This window comes from Montipora capricornis, chromosome 8 (genome assembly GCF_036669925.1).
Source record: "Montipora capricornis isolate CH-2021 chromosome 8, ASM3666992v2, whole genome shotgun sequence".
Classification (NCBI taxonomy): Eukaryota; Metazoa; Cnidaria; class Anthozoa; order Scleractinia; family Acroporidae; genus Montipora; species Montipora capricornis.
The window spans coordinates 11,912,151-11,936,526 of NC_090890.1; the positions used below are offsets into that span (position 1 = coordinate 11,912,151).

At 39.4% G+C, this 24,376-nt stretch overlaps 2 protein-coding genes and 1 pseudogene across 2 annotated transcripts in view; 2 read left to right on the forward strand and 1 right to left on the reverse strand.

The window, feature by feature from the left end:
- LOC138059568 (uncharacterized) overlaps positions 1–316 on the forward strand; it is a 1,340-nt pseudogene extending 1,024 nt beyond the window's left edge.
- LOC138059358 (uncharacterized) overlaps positions 1–4,808 on the forward strand; it is a 16,739-nt gene extending 11,931 nt beyond the window's left edge. Inside the window, exon 2 of the mRNA XM_068904948.1 lies at positions 2,214–4,808. Within this exon, the coding sequence (XP_068761049.1) occupies positions 2,241–4,517 (2,277 nt within the window). The 5' untranslated portion in view covers positions 2,214–2,240 and the 3' untranslated portion in view covers positions 4,518–4,808. The remainder of the gene's footprint in view (positions 1–2,213) is intronic.
- A 2,847-nt stretch (positions 4,809–7,655) lies between these two features.
- LOC138059359 (uncharacterized) lies at positions 7,656–23,228 on the reverse strand. The gene is made up of 5 exons (XM_068904949.1): positions 22,595–23,228; positions 13,766–14,086; positions 12,180–12,261; positions 11,667–11,869; positions 7,656–9,299 (listed from the first exon to the last, which is right to left on the reverse strand). Exons 1-5 carry the CDS (start codon positions 23,046–23,048, stop codon positions 9,013–9,015), a joined length of 1,347 nt encoding a protein of 448 aa, XP_068761050.1. The 5' UTR covers positions 23,049–23,228; the 3' UTR covers positions 7,656–9,012.
- Between the last annotated feature and the right edge of the window lie 1,148 nt (positions 23,229–24,376).

The window sequence follows — 24,376 nt, forward strand, 5'->3', positions numbered from 1 at the left end:
ATGAGTTTAAGCCCCCTATTGTCAACCAACAATGTCTCGTCTATAAATTTAAATGTAACCTGTGTGATGCAGGGTGTGTGGGTTATTCACGTGGTCACTTACACGAGCGCGTAGAAGGGCACACTAGAAAGTCATCTTCGATTTACAAACATTACAACCTCCAACACAATAGTGAAATGCCTGAACGCTTCATTGAGCAATTTCACACCATCACGAAATGTTGCAGCAAATTTGATTAGAAATGTTATACATTCGCTTGCGTGAACCAACATTGACCGTGCAAACGCATTCCATCCGCGCCAAGGTGTTTGTGTAGGCCGTTTATTGCAATTTATGCTTATCTTTTACCTTTCCTTATTTGCATGCTATTTTACTAGTCTCTTGATAATGGAATCATGATGACCCCGAAAGGTCGAGCAGCAATAAATCTTTCCTGGTTTTTTATATATAATTATGACAAGAAATTAATTACTTCCTTGTAATTATTATGGATGTAGGAAATGAACTCTACACTGCTTTATAAAGCTTATCGAGACAAACATATTTATTGGTAACAGAATTACCTGCAGAAGTCATAGCGTTCAACACAACTTTTCAGATTCAATACAGCCCAAGTCGTACTGCTAATGTACATAGAAGATGCACAATAGATTTTGCTTACTGTATCTCTTTGATAAGTACTTTCCAAAATTTGATCATAGAGAATTATAATTATATATTTTGAAAATTGGGTGAATACTTACTGTGAGTATTTAAATTACAACTAATTGTATATTTTAAATATTTGTTTCTCCTGCTATGGATTCATTTGGCATGGCCATTCTCAAGGAACTTGCATACTTCTGAAAGTAGGTTGGTCATCTTGGAAAGATGTTTTCACATCTCACCTTCGTTTCTCTCTCATTTGTTACTGCAAAAGATGTTTCAATGAGTCATTTCGTTTCATCTTATACTTTTCAATCAGCGTTTCTTTTCTCCAACATGTCAGCAAAAATACCCATCGATCGGCAAAAAACAATGTGCTTAGCCAGTTTGTAATAAATCCACTATTTTTACCACGTTTCCATGGTTCAGTGGTCATTGTCACCACAAATAATGAAGGTAATCTGGGTCCGGGTATTCACTATATACACATTGGAATATCGTGAGAAGCGCAATGTAAGGCCGATGTAAGAAGGACAGACTTCTCTCTTTTCTTTTTTTTTAGTTCTAAAATAACCATACACCACTGTATTTTTGTAGGCCCGAGTATAGGCTAACTGAGCCTCTTGTTTATTTTAAAACTCATGCGATCATTGCCAAACTGAATTCCAAAGTAAAGTTCCCTTGAAAAACCGATATCACACTCATCGCTTCGTGATTCATGCGATATCGGTTTTTTGCGTTTTTTATCTTGGAATTCATTAGTTAGGCAATGAATTTTTTTTACAGAAGAAAGCGAAGAAAATGATTTAACTAGGCAGTAACCGAAAACTCCAAAACTCCGACAATTCGAAAACCTTTTATTTTCACTAACCCTACAGGCAGTAAGAATGAATAACAAGGAGCTCCGCTTTTAGGCTTGGCTAAATCTATATATTATTAAATTCAGAGCAAATTACAAATTAATGATGATCGTTAATTCAGGTAGAGAATGGGTTGGAAAAACGATGGTTAAACTTGTGTCTATAGGAGATAGTGGCGTCATTTTCTTACCTTTCCGTTTTCCCGAAGTAGCCCCTTTTTTCCGAAACGCCGAATGAGTGTTATGGACAACTACAACAAGCTGAAGCCATATATTAAGTTTCATCGATTTTCATTCGCAATTTCTTTTAGACTTAATTGTACTTCGCACCATAGGTCACCATATGTGTCCATTATTCAGTTTTCCCTAGAAACCCCACCAGCATTGTCACAAATAGGGAGCCTGGGCTACCTGTGCGGGTACTCCCTTTCCCCTATCATAAAAAACGAACCTTCGATTTGCTTGATTTCATGAAATTTGATTCGATTTACAGTCTCCCCTCTTAGTAGAGCACCTGTGCAGTGCTTAGCTAAACCAGATTGAGAACTTCAAAAACGTTATTGCAGAAGCTCGTAACCGAGCAGTCTCGATCTGAGTTATTAAATTATTCTCATTATGATTGTCATTGTCATGATAACATATGTCAAGAGCCGACATTAAGGCCGGCTCTATCAGCTTATTATACTGAAAAAGAGTTTGTTGAATGTAGGTCTTGAAGCATTGGGTGACTGAAAGAATGTACACATACACTGATCGTGGTGGTCAAAAGGTGCGTGTACCCATGGAACAGGTGAACGAGCTTTCCCAGCTACAAAAGGGAGACCATATCGTCTTTGATCGTTCGGGCGTTTATGGGCATCATGCTATAGTGGAATACATCGACGAAGAGAAGGGTACTATCCATGCAATCGAGTATACTAATACTGCTGAAGAATTTTTGAGGGATAACAGCTCCCAGCCGAAGAATCCGGGAAAGGCGAAAGTAAAAAGAAGCAAGTACATATTACAAAGCGTAAATCCGTTCGTAATTAAGCACAAAAAATGTTTGGATTCCGATACTGTTGTCTTGAGGGGATTAAGTAGGTTAGGGGAACGAAATTACGACCCCTTTTCCAATAACTGTGAGCATTTCGCTTTGTGGTGTAAGACAGGAATATCATCTTCCGAGCAAGTGAAAAATTTACAAGATTACGTTGAGAAAGACATCCTAAAACAAGGACTGTCTTTAGCCATTGGGTTTGCGACAAAAACTGCCCCAGTAGGTGGTAAAACAATCGTAACGACAACAGTGCGTGAAGTGACCAAGGATGTTGTAACCCAAACCGTGAAGAAGGGTGGACAAGAGGTCTTGAAGACTGGCGTTCAGACGGCAGCTAAGCAGGTTGTCACCCAAACCGTGACAAAGGGAGGACAAGAGGTCTTGAAGACTAACGTTCAGACGGCAGCTAAGCAGGTTATCAGTCAAACCGTGACAAAGGGCGGACAAGAGGTCTTGAAGACTAGCGTTCAGACGGCAGCTAAGCAGGTTGTCACCCAAACCGTGACAAAGGGCGGACAAGAGGTCTTGAAGACTGGCGTTCAGACGGCAGCTAAGCAGGTTGTCACCCAAACCGTGACAAAGGGCGGACAAGAGGTCTTGAAGACTGGCGTTCAGACGGCAGCTAAGCAGGTTGTCACCCAAACCGTGACAAAGGGCGGACAAGAGGTCTTGAAGACTGGCGTTCAGACGGCAGCTAAGCAGGTTGTCACCCAAACCGTGACAAAGGGCGGACAAGAGGTCTTGAAAACTGGCGTTCAGACGGCAGCTAAGCAGGTTGTCACCCAAACCGTGACAAAGGGCGGACAAGAGGTCTTGAAGACTAGCGTTCAGACGGCAGCTAAGCAGGTTGTCACCCAAACCGTGACAAAGGGCGGACAAGAGGTCTTGAAGACTGGCGTTCAGACGGCAGCTAAGCAGGTTGTCACCCAAACCGTGACAAAGGGCGGACAAGAGGTCTTGAAGACTGGCGTTCAGACGGCAGCTAAGCAGGTTGTCACCCAAACCGTGACAAAGGGCGGACAAGAGGTCTTGAAGACTGGCGTTCAGACGGCAGCTAAGCAGGTTGTCACCCAAACCGTGACAAAGGGCGGACAAGAGGTCTTGAAGACTAGCGTTCAGACGGCAGCTAAGCAGGTTGTCACCCAAACCGTGACAAAGGGAGGACAAGAGGTCTTGAAGACTAGCGTTCAGACGGCAGCTAAGCAGGTTATCAGTCAAACCGTGACAAAGGGCGGACAAGAGGTCTTGAAGACTAGCGTTCAGACGGCAGCTAAGCAGGTTGTCACCCAAACCGTGACAAAGGGCGGACAAGAGGTCTTGAAGACTGGCGTTCAGACGGCAGCTAAGCAGGTTGTCAGTCAAACCGTGACAAAGGGCGGACAAGAGGTCTTGAAGAGTGGTGTTGGTGAAGCAGCTAAGCAGGTAACGACCCAAACCGTCTGTAACAGTGGGCAGACTGTTGTGAAAACAGGTGTTTTGAAGGTATCTAAACAAGTCGTATCTCAGAGTGTATCTCGAGGCGGACAAGAGATCGTGGAAAGAGGAACTCGGGAGGCAACTAAAGAAGTTTTTACTCGGACTGCAACAAAAGCAGGAGAAGAGATCGTGACAAAAGGGACTCGTGAGACCACGAGGGAAGTGATTACTCAAACGTCAAAAAGTAATGGAGCTGCAGTTGGCGAATCTGCTTTAGGAGGAGCAGTGTTTGCAGTTGCCTTTGAAGGTGCGTTCGCGGCATACGACATCCACTGTGCAAACGAAGACCTGAAAAGTGGAAAAATCAGTAAAGCTGAGTACAAAGACGCTGTCGGCAAACGAATTTGGGGTGGTATCGGCAATGTAGGGGGTTCTACTGCAGGAGCACTTGTCGGCCAAGCCCTTATTCCTATCCCGTTTGTCGGCGGTGTAATTGGAAGTGTGGCTGGTGGGATGGTAGGGAAATTGTCTGGAAATTTTTTGTGGAATAATAGTTGAACGGTGGCCTGCAACTCTCATCCTTTTTGTACTTCTGGCAAATTAATGTCCATTTAGAACATGGGCCATTTTCATGAAATATGTAAGGTGCGAGTTAGCTAAACTAAACCGGCGGATAATTCAATTTAGTAGTCGTGTGAAGAGATTGAGTTTTACCTGTAATACTGCCCTATACTGAGGACATTTGCTTGTCACAAGAAAAACAGTTTGTAGCAAGATTAGTATTTTATTGTGCTTTTCTCATTTGTGAATCTGTAAAGATTATTGAAAAATAACTTGATTGTTAAATCAGATGTCAGTGTACGCTTGATAGATTCTCGTACATCCGGCAGTAAATGATACACTCCGGGAAAGCAACAGCCTGAGAAAAAAAGCCTTACAAAAGCCCAGGGTATGTGCCCCGAGGAATTGACTGAGCTAGTAAATGATTAAATTCAGCAAGAGAACGTGCAGTGGGAACATATAGCGAGATTGCCCGGGAACTCGGAACGATTGTTTTATTTGATTTTTAGTCAGATCGAGCCCACCACTATCCCGTATTAAAAGTCAATGTTTCTTAACACCTATAGTATATTTTAATATGGGTCTTTGTAGTTCAACGAGGAAAATATTCAGTCGAAATAACTAAAAATTATGTGCTTCCCACTGAAACCAGGCAAGAATCATATCCCAAGAACAGTATTCCTACCTCGGCGTAGTCAACCGAGATCTATTTTCGCGTGGCACTCCAAGATGCCTCTGCGCGAAAGCAAAGAGGCCTAGGGACTTAGCGACAAAGGACTACGAAAGCCTAAGGATTAAAGCCAACTCTTGCTAGTCCAGTTGACCACTGGATTTAATTTTACATAAGCTTCACCTCAAACTGAAGTGTGGGTGGCAGCCACAATTTTCACAGTTCTGGGTAATATTTCCTTTCAAAACAGTGCCCATCCTTTCGGTATGATAACGTTTTGTATTTGTATTTGTATAATGCTTCTGTCAGGCAAATCTTAAGGGTGTTTGCGGTTTCCAACTGTTACCATGGCAACATCACTGCTGAAAGCCCCTTCAAAGCCCAGAAAATATTTTGAAACTAATTCGGAGACCTAGCTAGTATTTATTTTTTTAAATTTCGAAAAGCCCGTTAAAATCTCCTACTTAATACCTGATATGAAGAAAATTTAATGGGGTTTTCGAAATTTGAACAAAAATACCAGATCACGGAATTAGTTTTTTTCGATATTTTCCAAAAACTGAGTTAAGTGTCTTTAATTGCTGTACCGTTGCCATGGCAACAGTGGGTACTTGTGGACACCCTAGAAATCTTCCTGATAGTAGTATTATACAAACATCAAAAAGGTGTCAACTGACACACTTCAAAAACAAAGAATACTTAGCAGGCTTGTGGCTTGATGACGGGAACACAAGGACCGTCCACTATACCGCCCAGCAGTGTTTGTGTTTGAAGTCGACCTTCATGCGAGCAGAGCCGCTTTCAGTCTCTCCTAGATGACTCTAGGAAAGATCGAAGCGGTTCTTCTCGCAGGGTACCTTCATAATCGATCGAAGGTGATTGCCGTTTCATCTGTTTTTCCGGAGTGTTCAAGAAAAACTTACGACATATACGAAATGGGCGTATTCATTTTGAGCCACTCTATAGCTGTCGAGGTTTAGCGCGCGTTGGATATGAGATGGCAAATAGCGCCGAGTTGGCTATAACCAGTCCCATATCCAACATGCGCGAATGGAATAAATGTTTTATTAAATTTTGAACGCTTGGACACTTGGAAATTAAAGCCAATCAGTTTCCAGCTTGGCAACACTTGATGCAATCAGTTTCCATTTTAGGTCATACGGTCTATTTAGTAAATAAACCCCTTCGGGCAGCTGGTATGCCGGCCAGGGTGGATAAAGGTTGCAAATGTTTACCCGCCCTCCTACAGCATTTCGAAGGACAAATGTCCACGCAAACGGGGTTATTGCGTGACAACTGTCCACGTGACGTAAATTAGCCAATAAAATCGCCCGAAAATGAATGGCTCTGTTATAAGAGCTGATGACCGACATTGAGTGAACCAATCAGAAAGCTAGACGCAGTATCCAAGATCGAAAATTTAATGATGATGATTACTGTTGCCCACCTCGAATAGCTATGTAAAATCTGTCTTACTATACTAAAATTTTGATGCTGTTGTTTTTTCGTGTTACAATCTACTATGCCACAATACACCTATCCTGTGCAACAGGGCCCCAGTTGTTGGGAAGGGTGGATAGCGCTAGCCACTGGATAAATCACATTTCGACTTCGCTTCACAGACAAATGCAATCCATTAGGTTTATTTTGGTTTCTTTCGGCCCGCGCACTAGCGGCAGTCATGAACAACCTAACTACCCGATTACCCAATCACCTGTGACGCTGCCGGATACGAAAAACCAAAAACCCTCTGTGAGGAACAAATGGAAACGTATTCCTCAAACCAATTCGATGCCACAAACCCTCCGGGGTTTAAAGGGTTTCTTGTAACAAAACAATAACAATACATAAAAAGAAAACAAAAGTTAGAGACGGATGCAGGCCTAGAATGGCTCACCACGTGACGAACTAACACTTTATACACAGCATGATACCCATCATGCCTTACACCAATCGTACCCAGACTCTTTTGTTCCCGTGCCGAAGAAATACAAATTTCTGTCTTATTCAACCGACAGAAATTACATTATCCACTGGATAACTCAATTGGTTTTGCTAGTGTTTATCTGCTAAATAGTGATTTATCCGGTGGATAGCCTTATCCACTTTTCATCAACCGCGGCCAGGTTCTTATATCTGGATTTTATGTCCCGGGGGTGGGAGGCACATGCTCTGGGGCACAAGCACGGGAGGGAAAAGAGAATAATAACTTAACCTCAGTCTCTTTTGTTAAGTGTCGTGTGAACGACAAAGCCCCAATCCTCGCGCGGCTTCGCCGCTCGCAGGCTTACCCCAGTCCTCCACCCCGTCAAGTTTCCTTCCCTTTCTCTTCTCTGATAACTGATAATTCCACGCATGAAAACATAACTGAAAAATTGTCGCCAAATGGCATGATGTAATCAAGATGGTGACAGGGAAAAATACACCTATTTTTTACTCAAACACTGTTGTTCAGCCTTTAAACATAACTTCAAAGTTCTCATTATTTTATTTCGTTACACAATAATTACTTTACTGTATTAACATATTATTGTGCTCTTATATAATAAAATCTTCGTAAAGAGTTCAACAAAGAAATTCTTGAACCTTGATTTAATATGCAGACATCCATCTAGGTAACACAATTCCCAGAGAATCGCACAGCCATTCAAGTAAGAATCCATCCTCACTCCAAGAGCTATATACATATAAATAAACATGTTCACGTTCACTCACATACACTCACATATACATTTAAGTGCTCCTGACCCCCAAAAACTTCCTTTTCTTAAAAAGCTTAATTTCTGGAGGAAATCTTCTTTAAAATATGTTGGTATTTTTTAAAATCCTAAATTGCCGGTGACCCTCTGAAGTAAAGAAAATACTGCAAAAGTTTGGTTGATCACTAAGCTAGTGAGAGACCTGGGTCTGCTCCTTACAAATGTTTTTGCAATGCAAGTTTGCGATATTGAAAGTAGAGATGCCCAGCCTCGCCTATCACTTGCTCTTTAATAAACCAATTCGGCTAATTCATTGTTGTACCCAATTCAGATCTCTCCGGGTTAAGATTCTTTGTGTGTTGAATTTGCGTGACAATATTAATGAAGCATTCACATTTAAATGATATGGAAATACGTGGAACAAAACGTTCTATTCGCAAAAGATTTGAATTGGGTACAACATTGAGTTAGCCGAATTGGTCTATTCCTTTCCCTCCTGAGAGTAATAATCATAGATGTTACTCTTTCTAATACCACGTATTTTCATGGGAACCTTAGGAAAGTTTTTTAGGTGAAAAAGCTGTTGTGGTAAAATGCACTTCAAACAAAGGGGAAAAAAAGGTGAAAAACCAGTAGATGATGGACCCGGGGGGGAAGGGGGGGGGGGGGGGTGGTACTAACAAAAAATTAATATGGGGAGGCTCCACCCTCTTACCCTTCTATATACCATTTTTTGGCAGAAAAGATACCCCTTTCATATACCTTCCATTGGAAAATAATGAAAGGCCCTTTTAAATCCCTAAATGACAGATTTCCCTGCCCTTTCATCTACTTCGATTCATGAAATCGCTACCCTTTCATATACCTAAAAGCATGAAAAAGGTACCCCTTTCGGGCCGAGCCTACCCATATAGACCCCAAACAAGGCTTTAAAGTGATTTAGTTTTACAAGAATGGTCAATACCATTTAGTTTGCCACACAAGTTCTTTGGCCAAGACTTCAAAAAAAAAAGTCTCATCCAGGTGATTTCATTTTGTATCACTAAGGTCTCTGTATCCGTAAGACAAATAGCGGTTTGAGGTGACAAGCATTTTGAAATGAGTGAACGCATTCCTTTTTCACTCAGGTATACAAACGTGATCCATTACAAAATGGAGCAGTTTCATCTTTATTTTGGTTGGACCAATTAACTTTGAATCTTGTAGAACATGCAGTGTTGCCAGATTGAACACTGAGGGCATCACAACCCCTAAATTCAAAGTCAGCCTTTTCTGCAGCCGTTTTTCTTCCAACGGAAACCCATTTACGTACTGCTATGATAATAACACCAATCAACAAAGTGAGAGCAAAAACCAGAGTAATTGTAATTTCTGTTGAAGAGCTATTGTGATTAGGATCAGGAGAGTTTCCTGCAAGAAAAAAAAATTGGTATGTTATATTTTGTGACCAAGACAGGTAGTGGCTAACCAGCCACAGATCAGTAAAAACTCTGGGTCTAGAATTTGACCATTTAACTCAGGGGCATAGGGAAGGGGGGTGCAACGGGTATGCCTGCACCCCCCTCCCTCCAAGGCTGCAGAGGCCCACATTTTTGTTGACCACTGATTTTAAAAATTTGTACAAGTACAGGGATATAAGTGCTAGATGGTCAACATTTTCAAAAAAGTAACCCTTCCCTGTACTTGTACAAATTCATTGCCGTGACATTGACATCTTAAATTCCCACGACCTGCTCCAGTCTGACCTTGTAGCTCAGTCGGTAGAGCAGCAGTAATCTAACCCAAAGGTCGTGGGTTCAGTTCCCACCCTGGTCAGAGTTTTTCTCTGTCCTTGTGTAGGCCCAATTGCATTAATAGGGCTAACACTCAAATGGTATACATGGGTAGAAAACTAGCACTTCACATTTCACTCTAATAGTTTAGTCTGTTGACATATACACTGTAAGTGCTACACAGCCAACGTTTGAAAAAACGTAACCCTTCCCTATATATATATATATATATATATATATATAATATATATATATATATATATAAAATAGTTCTGTTCTGATTTAATGTTTGTGTAGGAGGCTTGAGCTTGGCCCACTACTGAAACATCATGATGATCAGCACTGCTAATGAATAATATGGATTTCATTTCTATTTTTGTTCTTTTTAAATAGTGATACTATTCTCTAAAACTGCAAATACATTCACTACTTGCACAATCCCTTAATACAATACGTCTTTGGGGGGGAGGAGGGGAGGGGGGTGCTTTACATAAAAAATGGATATCCAGTTCACTGAAGCATGATACAGATTTGATACATAACTTGTATTGCTTTTATGCAAAGAACCCCCCAAAACGTATTGCATTATGGAATTGTGAAAGAAGTGAATACGTAAAGTTGTCTCTGCACCCAAAAAAATTACATTTTGAAGTTCAAAAGTTTGAGTAAGATCCTTGTTTTTAAGTGCAATTTTGGCTGCCTGTTCTCATATCATACTGCCTTCAAAACGCACGAAATGCAGTCTCAGGCAACCTAATTTTCAAAATTCCCAGGGAAGCATGCCCGCAGACCCCCCGAGAGGCTAGCCCCTCCAGCGCTCATTTGGTCTCTCTCCTCGTTGGATTGCACCCTCACGCAAAGAAAACCTGCCTACGGGCCTGTAACTATTATATTATAAAGAAGAAAACACTTATAAAACAAAATGACTTGCTTATAATACAACATTAAGATTATCTTATTACAGGAAATGAGTAGCAAATGCTCACTAGAGTTTACGGAACACTCTGTCGAAGAATGAAGTGATCTTCGCACTTTTAACTGGACAATTTGAGCAATTGTCTCTTGTAGTCACCTGAAAAATTCAGGTGGCTCCAACGGGATTATAGCCTGTTTGCAGGCTGTCTATGTGGTTGTTGCCACGAAAAATGTACAGCTGTTTTGAGAAAGGTTGTCCAAAAGAAGCATAAAAGCTTACACAACAATGCCGAAAGGCATTATGGTAAACTGTCACTTTGAGTCAAACGAAAACATGACAGCAACGCTATCGAAAACGTCACCTAGAAATACATGCTCATGCTATGTCACTGACATTAAGATATGAGCGAGTTTCAAAATTCAGTCAAATGATCCAGGCCACGAATAAGTAACAAAGGGTTAGGATTAACAGGGAAAGTCGGCGAAATGTACCAAAAATCGTGGTGCATGTGCAGAGCCATAGTTTTTGCTAATGAACCCTTTCGTTTTTGGACGTGTTTTGGTAGCGTGATGGCGAGAGAGAGCTTGAACATAAGCCTGTGCGTACTGCCACTTCATCAATGCTATATCCCAAGAACTCTTTCATCCAAATAGCTCGCCACCGTAGGTCACTGGACGGTTGTGGCATCTTCGATTCTGGGCCTTCACTTCAAGTTGAATTTATTTTATTGAATATCTCCGATACTACCTTTCGGCATTGTCGCAAACGCTTTTACGCTTCTTTTGGACAACCTTCCTGAAACAGCTGTATAAGACGTCATATTGGAAGAGCATGGCACAGGTCTGGGCCGGGTGATCAAAACAACGGGGTGGGGGGAAGAAAGGGCAAGAAAAACTTTCCCCACTAGTCCCAGATCGTCCAACTTCTACCTGTCCAATATGGCAACCGAAATACACTTGTACAAATTACCACCTGCAAGCAGGCTAATGGGATTTGATCCCATGACCTCTGCGATAATGATGCAATGCCCTAATTGCGGTAGCTGCATTTCTGAAAAAGAGTGGTAAAGAAAAACATTGGTTTACCTACCTGGAATTCTGACCATAAAAGACGTGTTGGTACCACTCACATCATTCATCACTCCAACATTAACACAGTAGTTGCCAGGATCACTGAATGTGTGATTTACTGTCAAGCTGCAAGAGCTGTGGTGCTCTACAGTGGGACTGCACATTTTTCCATGTCGAAGCTCACATTGCTTTGAAATACACCAATGAAATGACACAGGAAGACTGAAAAAATGATAGTATTAAAGCCCACAATTTAAAAAACATTATTTAAAACAAAGATTGCTAATATAAAGTCTGTTCTAGTTGTACAGTAGTCAGTCTCAATCTGGCGTGACGTCACTTCCTGTCATGGTTCAGTTGAGAAGCAATGAATGTTGCTGCAATATTCTTGCTTGGTGGGCCTTATCCTACAGACTGTGACAATAATGGTTTCTCTTTTAATTACAGGGTGCCGGGATGGCAAAGTGGTGAGAGTATCAAGTTTTGCTACTAGCAAATATAGTTTCAAATGTTTCGTCTTTAATATAATCACCTTCCATTGCAAGAGATTTCCAGCCTCATGGTCTTGTCCTTATGCCTCAAATGTTTGTGTTGCACTTTAAGAGACACTGGGGCTGCAAGATGACATTATCAATTATAATAATATATGATTAATAAGAAATAAACAACAACAATAATAATGAACGAAATGATATATGAAATGCATCATATATTGAACTGCAGATATGAAATAAAGTGAAGCAAGTTCCTTGCAGTTATGAAAGCAATTTTAGCAGTTGCGTAGAGAAGCCAGAAAAATTCAGGACTTCAATGGGGTTTGAGCCCCCAATTGCTAAAACTGCCTTCGTAACTGTGAGGATCATAGCTTCACATGACAATAAATTTTTTTAAAAATAATATGGAAAAGCAAAATGATATTGAAATAACACGCAAGATGAGCCAAGAGATAGATGACCGCTGGCAGTTGCTCAGAGCTCAAAATTAACGAAAAAATCCAGTCACAATTTTGCGACAAGATACGAAAATTTAGTTGCAATTTCGCTAATTTTAGTCGCAAAATCCCTGAGCTGATATGAGCCCGCAATACTTGTGTGTAAAGAAACCGCTGAAAATGGTGAATGATCAAAGGAATGGAGCTGTGCACGTAACATCGCAGCTAAATTACTCTACAATTATGCTATCTTCAGAGAAAATTCACAGCGAGAAACAAAACAATTTTGTCATTTATTTTTTATCAAAAGTAGCAGCAAAGTGGCAACTGCTAACCCTTTTGTTTCGAAAGAGCGAAGGTGACTGCGATTTCTTAAGATATTTTAGTCGCAAAGGGAAAAATTTAGTCGCAAATGCGACTGTATTGGTTGCAATTTCGAGCCCTGTTGCTGCTGACCCTTTGTAGGTATGGCAACAAAATTGACTGCCAACTGCAAAGACGCTCATAGCTAACTATGTTAAATTGCATTACCGGTAATAAACTGTATTTGTTATTCTCATTATCATTATCAAACACAAAGTTAATTTAATAAACGTGGAACTTGCTTTGTAAAATCAGTTTTTTTGCAGTTTTTTTATTGACAAATGTTATGCTAATTATCTGATAGTTCTAGTTCTAGTGCTACCAAACCAGCTCTATCTGTATGACTCGAGTGTCACTTTTTATGCCGACTGGATGCCAAGATCAACCTAATTACATTGTATAATGCAGGTTGGACAGAAGTCTGTAATCAACCATCATAATCACTAATTTTTACTACTAAAATCTACATGAACTAACAAATTAAATCTTTGTGCCAGTCCTAAAATTAATACTAAATAAACAATTTTGAATGCGATGATAAAAAAGAGAAATCTATATTCAAAGATTCCTTTCAAAAAATTAATGTCTAATAAAACACACTCATTATTATTATAATTATTATAATAATTCCTATCACTATTATTATTATTATTATTATTATTATTATTATTATTATTATTATTGTCACTATCATTACTATCAGTCAGTGAATAGGAGTCAGTGAGTGAAACAGTGCGTGCCAGTGGATTCAATATAAACGGAACAATAAAGTAGAAAACCCTTCATATATATCTTCAAAAGCAGTAGAAATGAGAATTACAAACCTTTTACACGCAGGCGCTTTACAAGTAGAAATGAATTTTTCGTATTATTCCTTATAGTAGCTCTGACTGTCACTTCTAGTAAATATTTTCCTTCCTCTGAGAATATGTGATACATTGAGGCATTTGGCCAATTTGGTACTGTGTAGTATGTGGAATTGGCACAAAATCTCCAGTCAGTTGATACATTTGTTACCATCTTCAATGGATCTTGAAACTTCACTTCAAATTCAACAAGGTTGTCCTTGGGAAGCACATAAGGTAGATCAGATGGCAGCTTAGGTCCAGCAAAACTCTTTATTGCCAAATAGGGATTGAATGAGGCTGAAAGGACAATAATAGTATATAGATTTAGCCAAGCCTAAAAGCGGAGCTCCCGGCTTATTACCTGAGAGGTCACAGGGCAGACCACGTCTAAAAACTGGTCAACTTCCTTTTTCTTGCTTATTCTTATAATAAGTTAACCTGGCTTGAGCCTGCGATCCAATCAAAAACCAGTACCTGGTCAGTGCTCAACTTTAAAAAAACCAGCTGACCTTGATAAGCTTACAACTTGAGCCTGCAATATGGTCAGGTGACACTGGTCAGCAGATACCTTGTTTTGACAGGTGTAAATCGACCATAACATGGATGGCCAATATCAAAGATGTATGCTGTAAACTAGCTGGAGTGTCGCCACCTTTGCATGTTGGGCACAAGTATGCAAGTATTGATTATTATTCTTATTATTATGAGTCTCAGAATATTTAACAATTATTCTACAAGGGCGTGCTGGATATGAAATGATATAACCAACTTGGCCTTCCACACCTCGTTGGTTATCTATCACTGGATATGAAGTGATAGATAACCAACGAGGTGCGTAGGGCAGAGTTGGTTATATCATTTCATATTCAGCAAGGCCAAGTAGAATACAGTACCGCCCAAAAGTAAGTTACCACCCTCGCGTGCTACAGGAATCGCGTTGCACGCAATGGAAAAAAATCTGTATGTGCAGTGGCTTGACGCTCAAACGTGATTTAAATTGACCTTTTGTTTAATATTTTAACCATGGAAGGTGTTTGTGAAAGGCAGATTTTCAAAGAAAGCATGTCTATAATAAATCGCAATACCTTCCTACGTAATAACTGTTACAATGTTATTGAATGTGGCAATCCCCGGGAAAACAAACATTTCTAACAAGCACATTACATTGTTTACAATACTTTGTTCACCGATCGACAAACTGTAATATTAAGACATTTCAAGATAATAATCCTTGGATGGTGTTTCCTAAAAGAGACTCGCACTGACGAAATTTTAAACGCAAATTTCAACCTGGTGGTCAAACAATCAAATGCTTCAAATAATTAATTTATGCGTTATCGAGTGACAAACTAAAGATTGTGGACAATCACGCACATGTAACATCAATTGGGGCAAAAGCAAGTTGTTGTTGCTTTTAATTAAAAGTTTCCAGATTTCATAGTCTTTTTTCGGTTTACTCTGCTTTTGTCCAGTTGATTTGCTGACATCGAAGCTGATTCGCAGACACATGAAAAGTCCATTCGCCGGTGATATTGTGTCAGACATAAAGTCGACTACCATCTGTACTAAGTTATTAATATCCAGAGTTTGGTCTATAGGTTGCAGGTTTCAAGTATTATTGTTTGATTTAGGCTTTAAGTATTAAGCTTAAAGTAGATGCTGCGGCAGTAAAACATTTTTTTTTTGTATTTTAATAATGTTTATTTGTTTTCATATTAATTACATCTACTGCACAGAGAATCTTACATTAATAAAACCACATAAGTCTCATTTAATGCATTCTATAGACCTTATTCATAAATGGCGGCCAATTTATAATTCTTTTGTCGAAGTGCAAATTAGCCTACCAAGCCTCGATACCATACAGTGAATTGAAAAGAATTCTTGCTCTAAAATGAGACCTGGTAGGCTAATTTGCACGTGGACAAAAGAATTATAAATGTGACCGCCATTTATGAATAAGGTCTATACTTATGACACACACACACGCACACACACACATACACCACTTTCCTAAGCCTCAAGAGTATCCCATTAGACCAAGAGCAATACACAAGGTACAAGAATATCAGACTGATAGAATATTATTTTACATATTTGCCCCACTTCAAGCAGTGAGCAGGGAGTCGACCAACGTTTGACTTGGCAATCATTGTCTCAAGTTGATATTCTATATTAATTTTTGCAATAAATATCCTAATACGGGGTAACTTTTTGTTGCATCTACAAGAGTACAGATATTGTCTCACTAACAACAAGATATGGTTTACATATAATTCATCTTCACAAGAGAACATCCGAAACAATATATCTTTAAGTGAGAACCTTTGAATCTTACATGTAACACCTTGATCACCAAGCCATTTAATTACTTCTGTCCAGAATGTGCTCAAGGGTCTCGTCCACATCTCCACAAAAAGAACACACCCAGAGATAGATAAATGCCAATCTTGTGAAGAAATACATTTGTGGTTAGACACTTATTCAGGACTTTTGTACTGAAATTCATGTAATTTCGTGTAAGAAGTGACACGAAAAGGCAGGCTATATATTTTTTTCCAATCCAAGATGTCACCCGGGAATTGAAGATTAAACCTCAACTGAGCAGTCGGCGGAGTGATTACTCTACTCCAAAGCTCTTTGTTAATAGTCTTTAGTTAGACACAACAGACTTTATTTGAACTATTTCGCTGTTTAAAATCAGTTTGCACTGATCCTGTATAACAAATGGTTCGTTGCAAATACCGCAAGCAGACGTTTTGAGTTTTTCACGCCATTCCAAAGGAAGGGAGTCAATCACAGACATAAGCCTAAAAGCTTCCAGTGGTGAGATATTAAGCTCACTTAACTTACTTTTAATAATAAAATCATTATTTTCATCTAGTAAGAATACCTTTTTCTTGCAATGTTTTAAAATAAAAGGATTTTCCATCAATGCAAATTAATTTATTGTTCCATAAAATAATGTTTGAAACTGATTCGACTGTGTGAGATATTTGAAGGGAATCATAATTTGCTGCTGAACACTTAGCAAAGCAATTCAAACATTCTTCATAAAATGTTGGTAACCTTATAGGCAGTTTTTTAACGTCAAAATTACAACATAAACTCAATTTACCTCCAACGGGCTGTAAGTAATTTAATAAAATAGTTTTCCAACTGGCTGCCTGATCATTTGCGAGTTTCTTGCAACAAAGTATTTTCTGAGTTTCAATTATAGTTTCCAAATGTGGGGCTTGAGTCCACCATTTTCGATGTCATTTATAATTGCAGAACACTTAACTTTATCTTTACCTTTCCAGATAAAATCACAAATTATCGTATTCGAATTCTTCAAAAATTCCGGCAGTAAAACACGACAAAATCATTCTTTATTGGGGATACATATTAATTAAGCATTGAAACAAACCCCCTTTGCATCCATCGTTAGAAAGTGAGCGCATTCAGTTCGAAATTAACCAATCATCAAATTTACGTTTTTCCTGAGAAAGGAACTTTATTAACGTGTCTAGTTGTTCTAGCGCTGAGAGCTAATTGGGAACACTGTAAACTGAAATCAACAACTCAGTTATGTTTTAGGGCCACTTACAAATTCTGCAAATTCACTCTGTGTTGAGTGTAATTTTTGGCTTTGGTCTGAGCTGATATTAAAATCGATTGCATGAACCCCAATTACCCACTGTTCAGCCTCCATTTTATAGATTCTTAGGGCATTGAATACCAAAAGATAAAAGACTAAAAAAAAACACTAATCTGAAATCGAATTTGGGGATGTTGGTTGTGTGCGACTGTGAATGGTTCGAGTATTGCACATTTGATGTGATCTCTCTTCACTGAATTTTAGTTTGGATGCGTTGTATTGTTATAAAAATAATTCGCCGATTATTGTGATTTAATAAATAATAACTACAAATCAACTGAAATCAGAACAAATGGCATACATGTAAGTCAAATGCAGATGATTATGTTGGTCAGGACTTTTACTGAATTTGTGGCTCCTAAAAGAGCCGTTGCATGGGGGCCTGTAGAAGTGCAACGTTGAACAACTCGTTAAATCGACAGGATATTGTTAGCTCTTAAAAGAGCTGTTTTCAGTGGCCAGAGGCTCGACCTTCTCTTTTTACAACAAGCGGCACAACCTTCTTCAAGTGACCGATGTAGGTGCGACACTTCTCAGGCGTCAGTCGGTCTCGCCAAAATCGCGCAATGCCCGTCATTAACTCGTCCTTCGTAGTGGGTTTGATGGTGGTTCGAAGGAAATGTTTAAGCTCATGCCAAAGTAACTCGATAGGATTTAGGTCCGGGCTCTCCGGGGGTGTCTTCCACCAGTTTATCCCCTTCTTGGTCATGAATTCTTTCGCCATGTTGCTCGCGTGTTTAGGATCGTTGTCCTGCTGGAAACGATGGCCATCAGGAAACCTTTCTGTAACGAAGGGAAGCAGTGTTTCTTTCAGAATGTGCTCTGTGTAGAACTGAGCATCCATGTTGCCAGTGAAGATCTGGATATTAGTGGCTCCCCTCATGGAAATTCCACCCCAAATGTGAACCTTGTATGGGTTTTTGGGCGGCCCTTCATCTTTGCTGGTTCCCACTTGCGCCGAAATGAGAGCTTTATTTTCCACCTCAATGCACTTCCTGGCAAACTCTAGGCGTTTTACTCTGTTCGGTTCGCGGATGAGTTGGCAATACTTCGTCCCCATCTGTACCCAGCCAAGTTTCTTCCGAATCCGCTTCACCTTACTCTCTGAAGCGTCACAGTCAAGCTTTTCATTTATTTTTTTATGAAGACGGGGTGCTGTAAGTTTGTCATTTTTTTCCATTTCAGCATCTACGAAATTCAACACGTCACACGTCACTTGTTCAACAGGTCGACCAGGAATTGGTGCATTTTCAAGAGACTGCCATTCTTGGCATGTCTTAAAAACTGTCTAACACTAAGTCGGCTTGTCTGACACTCTCAGCCTTACAATTTTTTGCCTTTTGCTCTTGTGTTAAACGACCCATGATTGTTTGAATGTCCTTGAGTCCCAATGCAGTGAATAATATTGATAAGGAATCACAAACCAGCAAACTTCGATTTTGGAAATTTATTAGAAACCACAAGATCAACATCTCTTCCATGTATTGTTGACCAAAGCATCAATTTTTGCCTCGGCCAATTCCAGTCGAAAGCGGCTTTTGTTGGCCTTTTTTTCTCCAAACAGCAAAAACGTTTTCAGCTCACTTTATTGCTGACACGATCCTTGACCATATTAGGTAGAGCAGGTATATGAACTCTACTATACTGTTTCACTGAATGGCAATTTTATGGTACCACATGAAACACTAATAACAATTGCTTAACAAGATGGACATATTAATGTGATGTAATAAATCACTATGGCAATAAAAGAACCATCTAAAACCCCTGTATATTATATGTTTAAGTGCTTATATCTTGAAAACAAACTCAGTGACTCCCATATTTTATAGCTGAAAAGTGATGGGCAGGCAAAGAAGAAACTCTGCAAAGTTTTAAAAAATTTTCTGGTGTGGATTCACAGCCACCTTAATATTTTTCAATTGTGAAGGTGGCTACGAATCTGCTCCAGAGAATTTTTTAAAACTATACAGAAAGTTTTATCCTAGCATGCTAATCACCCTCCAGCAATAAAAAATGGGGGTCACCAAGTTCGTTTTTGAGGTATATGCGTTTTAAGACAAAATATATCCCGTGTTTACATGTAGATGGTTCTTTTGTTGTCATGGTAACCTATTATGTCACATTAATGAGCACATCTTGTTAAGCATCTATTGGCATTTCATACTGCATCACAACATTACCATTAAATTAATGAAAAACTTTGGTAGATTCACTCCTTCCAAATAGTACAGTTTGAAGTGGTTTGAGCCTCCATATGGTTTAAGGAACAACTTGATTTGGCTAAAGGATTCAACCTTGCCTTCTCAAGAAGATGTTTAAGAATTGAAGAAACAACTTGGAAATAGATTAAGAAATTGCAACTGACTAGATGGTATTTCTGGATAAATTCCATGCAAGAGGGAAAAGTTCCATTTCCTTTCAAAAGATCCTGAATAAAGAGAATACCTTTCTCAAACCAATTTCTACAAAAAAATAATTTATGGCCATCCATCCGAAATTTCCTTGTTGTTAAAGATAATCACAGACCACTTTCATAAATGGCGACCAACTTTACATTCTTTTGTATTTATGTTAATTAGACCTACTGCTCTCGTTTTAAAACAAATATTCTTTTGAAATTTGCTCGTCATAGTGAGGTTAGTGGGGCTTATTAGCATTAAAACAAAAGAATAATTCATTTGGCCGCCATTACGAAAGAGGTCTATTTCTTGACCCATTTGAGTGTTATAAGATGTTTGAAGTTCCAAGAAATGCTGAAGTATCATTTTATTGATCAAGAACTTTTTATCACATTTCATCACAATATAAAATTCAGACTGCCATATTTCTCAAACAAGCACTCAGGTGGTACAACCTCCCAAGATTCGTTGCTCTGTTCTCCATTGGCTAAGAGTCAGGAAATCCAAGCTCGTCAAGATGATTTAACCATAAGTTCAATACTGGGTGCATGTAGACCTCCCCTATCATAGTCTAAAATCATAACTTTGTGCTTCATTTTATCTTTTCTCTTTCTCCAGATAAATTTAAAAATGGTTGAGTTAACAGCTTGAATATAGCTGTTGGGAATATCAAGGGTAGCAATAGCATGTACCAACTGAGAGATTCCGAGGCTTTTCACAATGACGTGCATCTTACCATAGTAAGATATAAACCCTGCTCTGCTCATGTATAACAAAGTTCCTTGAGCTCTTTACTGGTCAACATTTCAAAACTAAGAAAATTAGCAATGCTGCCTGTTTAGAGATTTCATCCTTTGTCAACTGCTCTTACTCTGCCTTGGCTGGTACACCAATGGGTTGACCTTAATTGATTAATTAAGGACGGTGCCTACTAATTAAAGATATTTTTTCCCCGGTGTGTGATTATGCAGGAAATGTAGATCTTAACAAGTGTTCTTGAAATCCAAAAAGAAAATTGGGGGTAACCACGCAATTTTCAAAGATAATTGAAAAACAATATTTGCACAAAGCTCTAAATTACAAAACAATGTATGGCGTTCTTTCTCAAATTGAAGCTTAATTATCTCTCAAAAATGCATGGTTACCCCCGATTTTCTTTTTGCATACCAAGGACACTTACTAAGATCTACTTTTTCCAGATGGTTTTAAACCGCGCAAAAATATCCCTGTATTAACAAGCATCACCGATAGGAAATCCGAGTATCTCGAGATGCGCAGAACGTATGCACAATAACAATAGTAGGCACTGTCCTTAAGGCTGTTGACAATATTCATGTTCCAGTCGAATGGAAGATTCAATATGGTCCCACTTGCTAACCCCTGTGCCTTTAAGGGATATCGGTTTGTCAAATTGCCCTCATTCCAAATCAAAATGACCAATTAAATACCCCATCATAATGGCTCATTTCAGATGATCAAAATACTGTACTTTTTCATGACTTAAAATGCGTCGTGAAGCTTCTGCAAAGCGTCTTAAATTTTGGAGCAATTGCAGAATACACGGTGCAGTCGGCAACGCATCTACGCAGCTACTCAAATTGTCATTATTTTATTCTTGATAATTCACTCAAGTTCTTGGGAAAGTGGCTATGCATCTATTCTGTTGTAATTTATTCATAATTAATTCAAGTTCTTGGTTAAGTGGCTCGCATCTACGTGGCTACTCCTTTGCGATTTATTCATAATTCAGTGAAGTTACTTGAGCCGTAAGTAACTTCACTGAATTATGAATAAATTACAATGGAGTAGCCGCAAGCCACTTTCCCAAGAACTTGATAAGGACTACAATAACTGAAAGTTAACCAGTTTGAAATCAGTGCCTAGGCCTAATAACTGTAGGCCAAGACGGAGTTATATCAATATTCAGGCATGGCTACGAGACTTTGTGGTCAAATTTCACGGCTCAGTTCTGTTTTCTTTGTCTCATGAGTCTCAAGGGAGATTTCTAAACAAATAACACTCAAAAATCACAAACCCTTGTAGCCATGTGTAAACATTGATATATCGAACGCATTTCTGTGTAGCCATCTGTAAGAGCTCCGCAGAATAGCTAGTGTTGCGGGGTATTCTGCAATTTAGCCTTTAAGCTTATTTTTCCCCTGCAAGCAATTTGATAGCCTGCGTTGCAGCCAGATGCGTCACAAAATCCCGGTGCCGGCGGCGGTTTTAGGGAGCTTAAGCACGTGTGCTTTTGGGACGCGGATGGCAGCCGGAAGTGTGCTGTTTTCACACAACACCATTGGCATTTTCAAGTATCTTTTATCCATTAGAGATAATTAGTATAAAAATTTGGGAGACACCACTGCCCTGGCACCACTGCCCTGGCACACGAAACGTGCGTGCTTAAAGGGCCACCGACAACCACAAGTCTTTGCGGGCGTGCAAGCTATCAGTGCCATTTTCTGTAGTACAGAAACTAGTATTTCTTGAAAAGTCAAATTCCATCGCCTCACATCGTCGTGTTTTGGATGCCCAGTAGCTTCAAACTTTGTTAATATTTTCCTTAATGTTTAAATATAAGCTCTCTTTTGTCTGTGTGACGCAGGCTAGCAATTTGGCACATTTCACCCAGCACAATGCCCGACTCTCACCGTCACGCAACGCTAGCCCGTGATGACTCAAAATGCCTGTGGGGATGTGGAAACTTTCACTTCATAAGCGGAACTAAAATGGACTAATTACAATTACTATTTTGAAATTTACCTTTTGTTTCGTCTACGGTGACTTCCGTTTGGTTCGAAACAAAATATGATCTAAAGCTGCTTGACAATCTTCCTCGACGTCCGTTGTGAACCAGGATTCGAACAGAAACGATAATCGTTTCCTTTCCCGCTTTAGTCCAGCGCCAGTGGAAGCTATTACATTTATCCGTTGTCCTTCGATCTTTCATCCAAGAATGTGACGAGACTTTCCACGAAAATTCAAATTTCACTTTTTTGTCCGGTTCGTGCCTGCTTTCATCCAGAGTTAAGCCTACATTTCCCGCTGCTCCGTGCTTTGTCTGGACAACTTCGGCGTGAAATAACGTTATTTCTCCTACGTTTGCAGAACCATTTTTCCAAATGAGCACTCTAAAATCTTTTGAATGGCTACAGAGAATTCGACTTGGAATTACGACGAACAGTATAGCACTCATAAACAAGCATGTTAGTAGCATGCTTTAAAAAGAACCAAATTGACCAGACAAGGTCAATAATTGAAATGAAAAACTCAGTTTGCTGAGCAAAACTGCAAATGAGCACCTTCCTTTCGTGCCGCGTTACACGTTGTACTATATGGTTTTCCGTTTCAAAGCTTACAGCTTCTTTCGCTTTCGAAAACAAAGTTCAAAATGTACCAGTAGCGGTGCTCAGCATCCACGTGACTGATGCGTGATCCCTCGAATGCGAAATACAGTCAAGATATGTCACGCCAAATGATGTAATTTTCATGACACTCAAAATGCCCAAAAAGTAGAATGAGACTTAACTGTTGATACAGCGAAAGAAAAGAGAAGCGTGGATGGACACAAATGGACAACATCGAAAAGGATGGCATTTGGGTAATCTTGAAAAAAGTCGGCCCGTTTCTGGCAAATCACCTGGATAATGGCCGTTTTTGCTCAGAATCATCTTGTTTGTGATGTAACGATAATTTTATCAAGATCCATAGGACTTCCACATTGCTATTTACTAAATTTAATCTCGTGATTAACTTCAGATTTTGCCTTAAAACCCTAAAATAACGCGACATAGCCCCTTTAAATTTAGGTCAGAAATGCCCGGGAAGGGGTGGGACTCCCATATGAAACAGACGGGGATGCTCGTCGGAAATTTTGAATTTAACCCCTAAACGAGACCAATCTAGGCGTGGCTTAAGCAAATTTTGACCCCTAAAAGAGACCGTTTAAAAACACAAAAATACGACACGCAATGAGTTTTAAACGATGCTCATTATAATTATGATTTTGGCGGGTTTGGCAACCCATAATATTTTATTGTACTGAACGAAATAGTTTAGTCTACTCCAGAGTCCTCTAAGTTCACTCAAAACGGCAACCTCGTCCCCAGGGTATCTCTTCTTCCCTACCTTGGAGCGGGAGGTTGAGACCCCGGGAACAACACGATCTCTTCCTCAAATGAAAGACTATCCTTCATTGTCAGTTTGCCTTAAATGAAGTAATATCCTCCATTTTGATCACTCTGTCCCAGGACCTGTTGTAGAAAATAAAAAGAAAAAAACAGTAAAAGCAGCCCCCGGACAGGATTTGAACCCGGAGCACCCACTTTGAAGGAACTGTTTTTATCCACTTAATTAACCACTTAAGATCAACTGGCCAGAAAATGTGCCGATTATTTGCCAAAACTAATTAGTATATATATATAAAATCATTGCTGAATAAAAGTTAAGTCTGAAACTTGATTTTAAAATGGTTAGCTTTCTCTTGAAGTTTGGTAACCGACATTTTTCACTGTGTAAGCTTGCTTCTTAGCGGGTGTTCATACT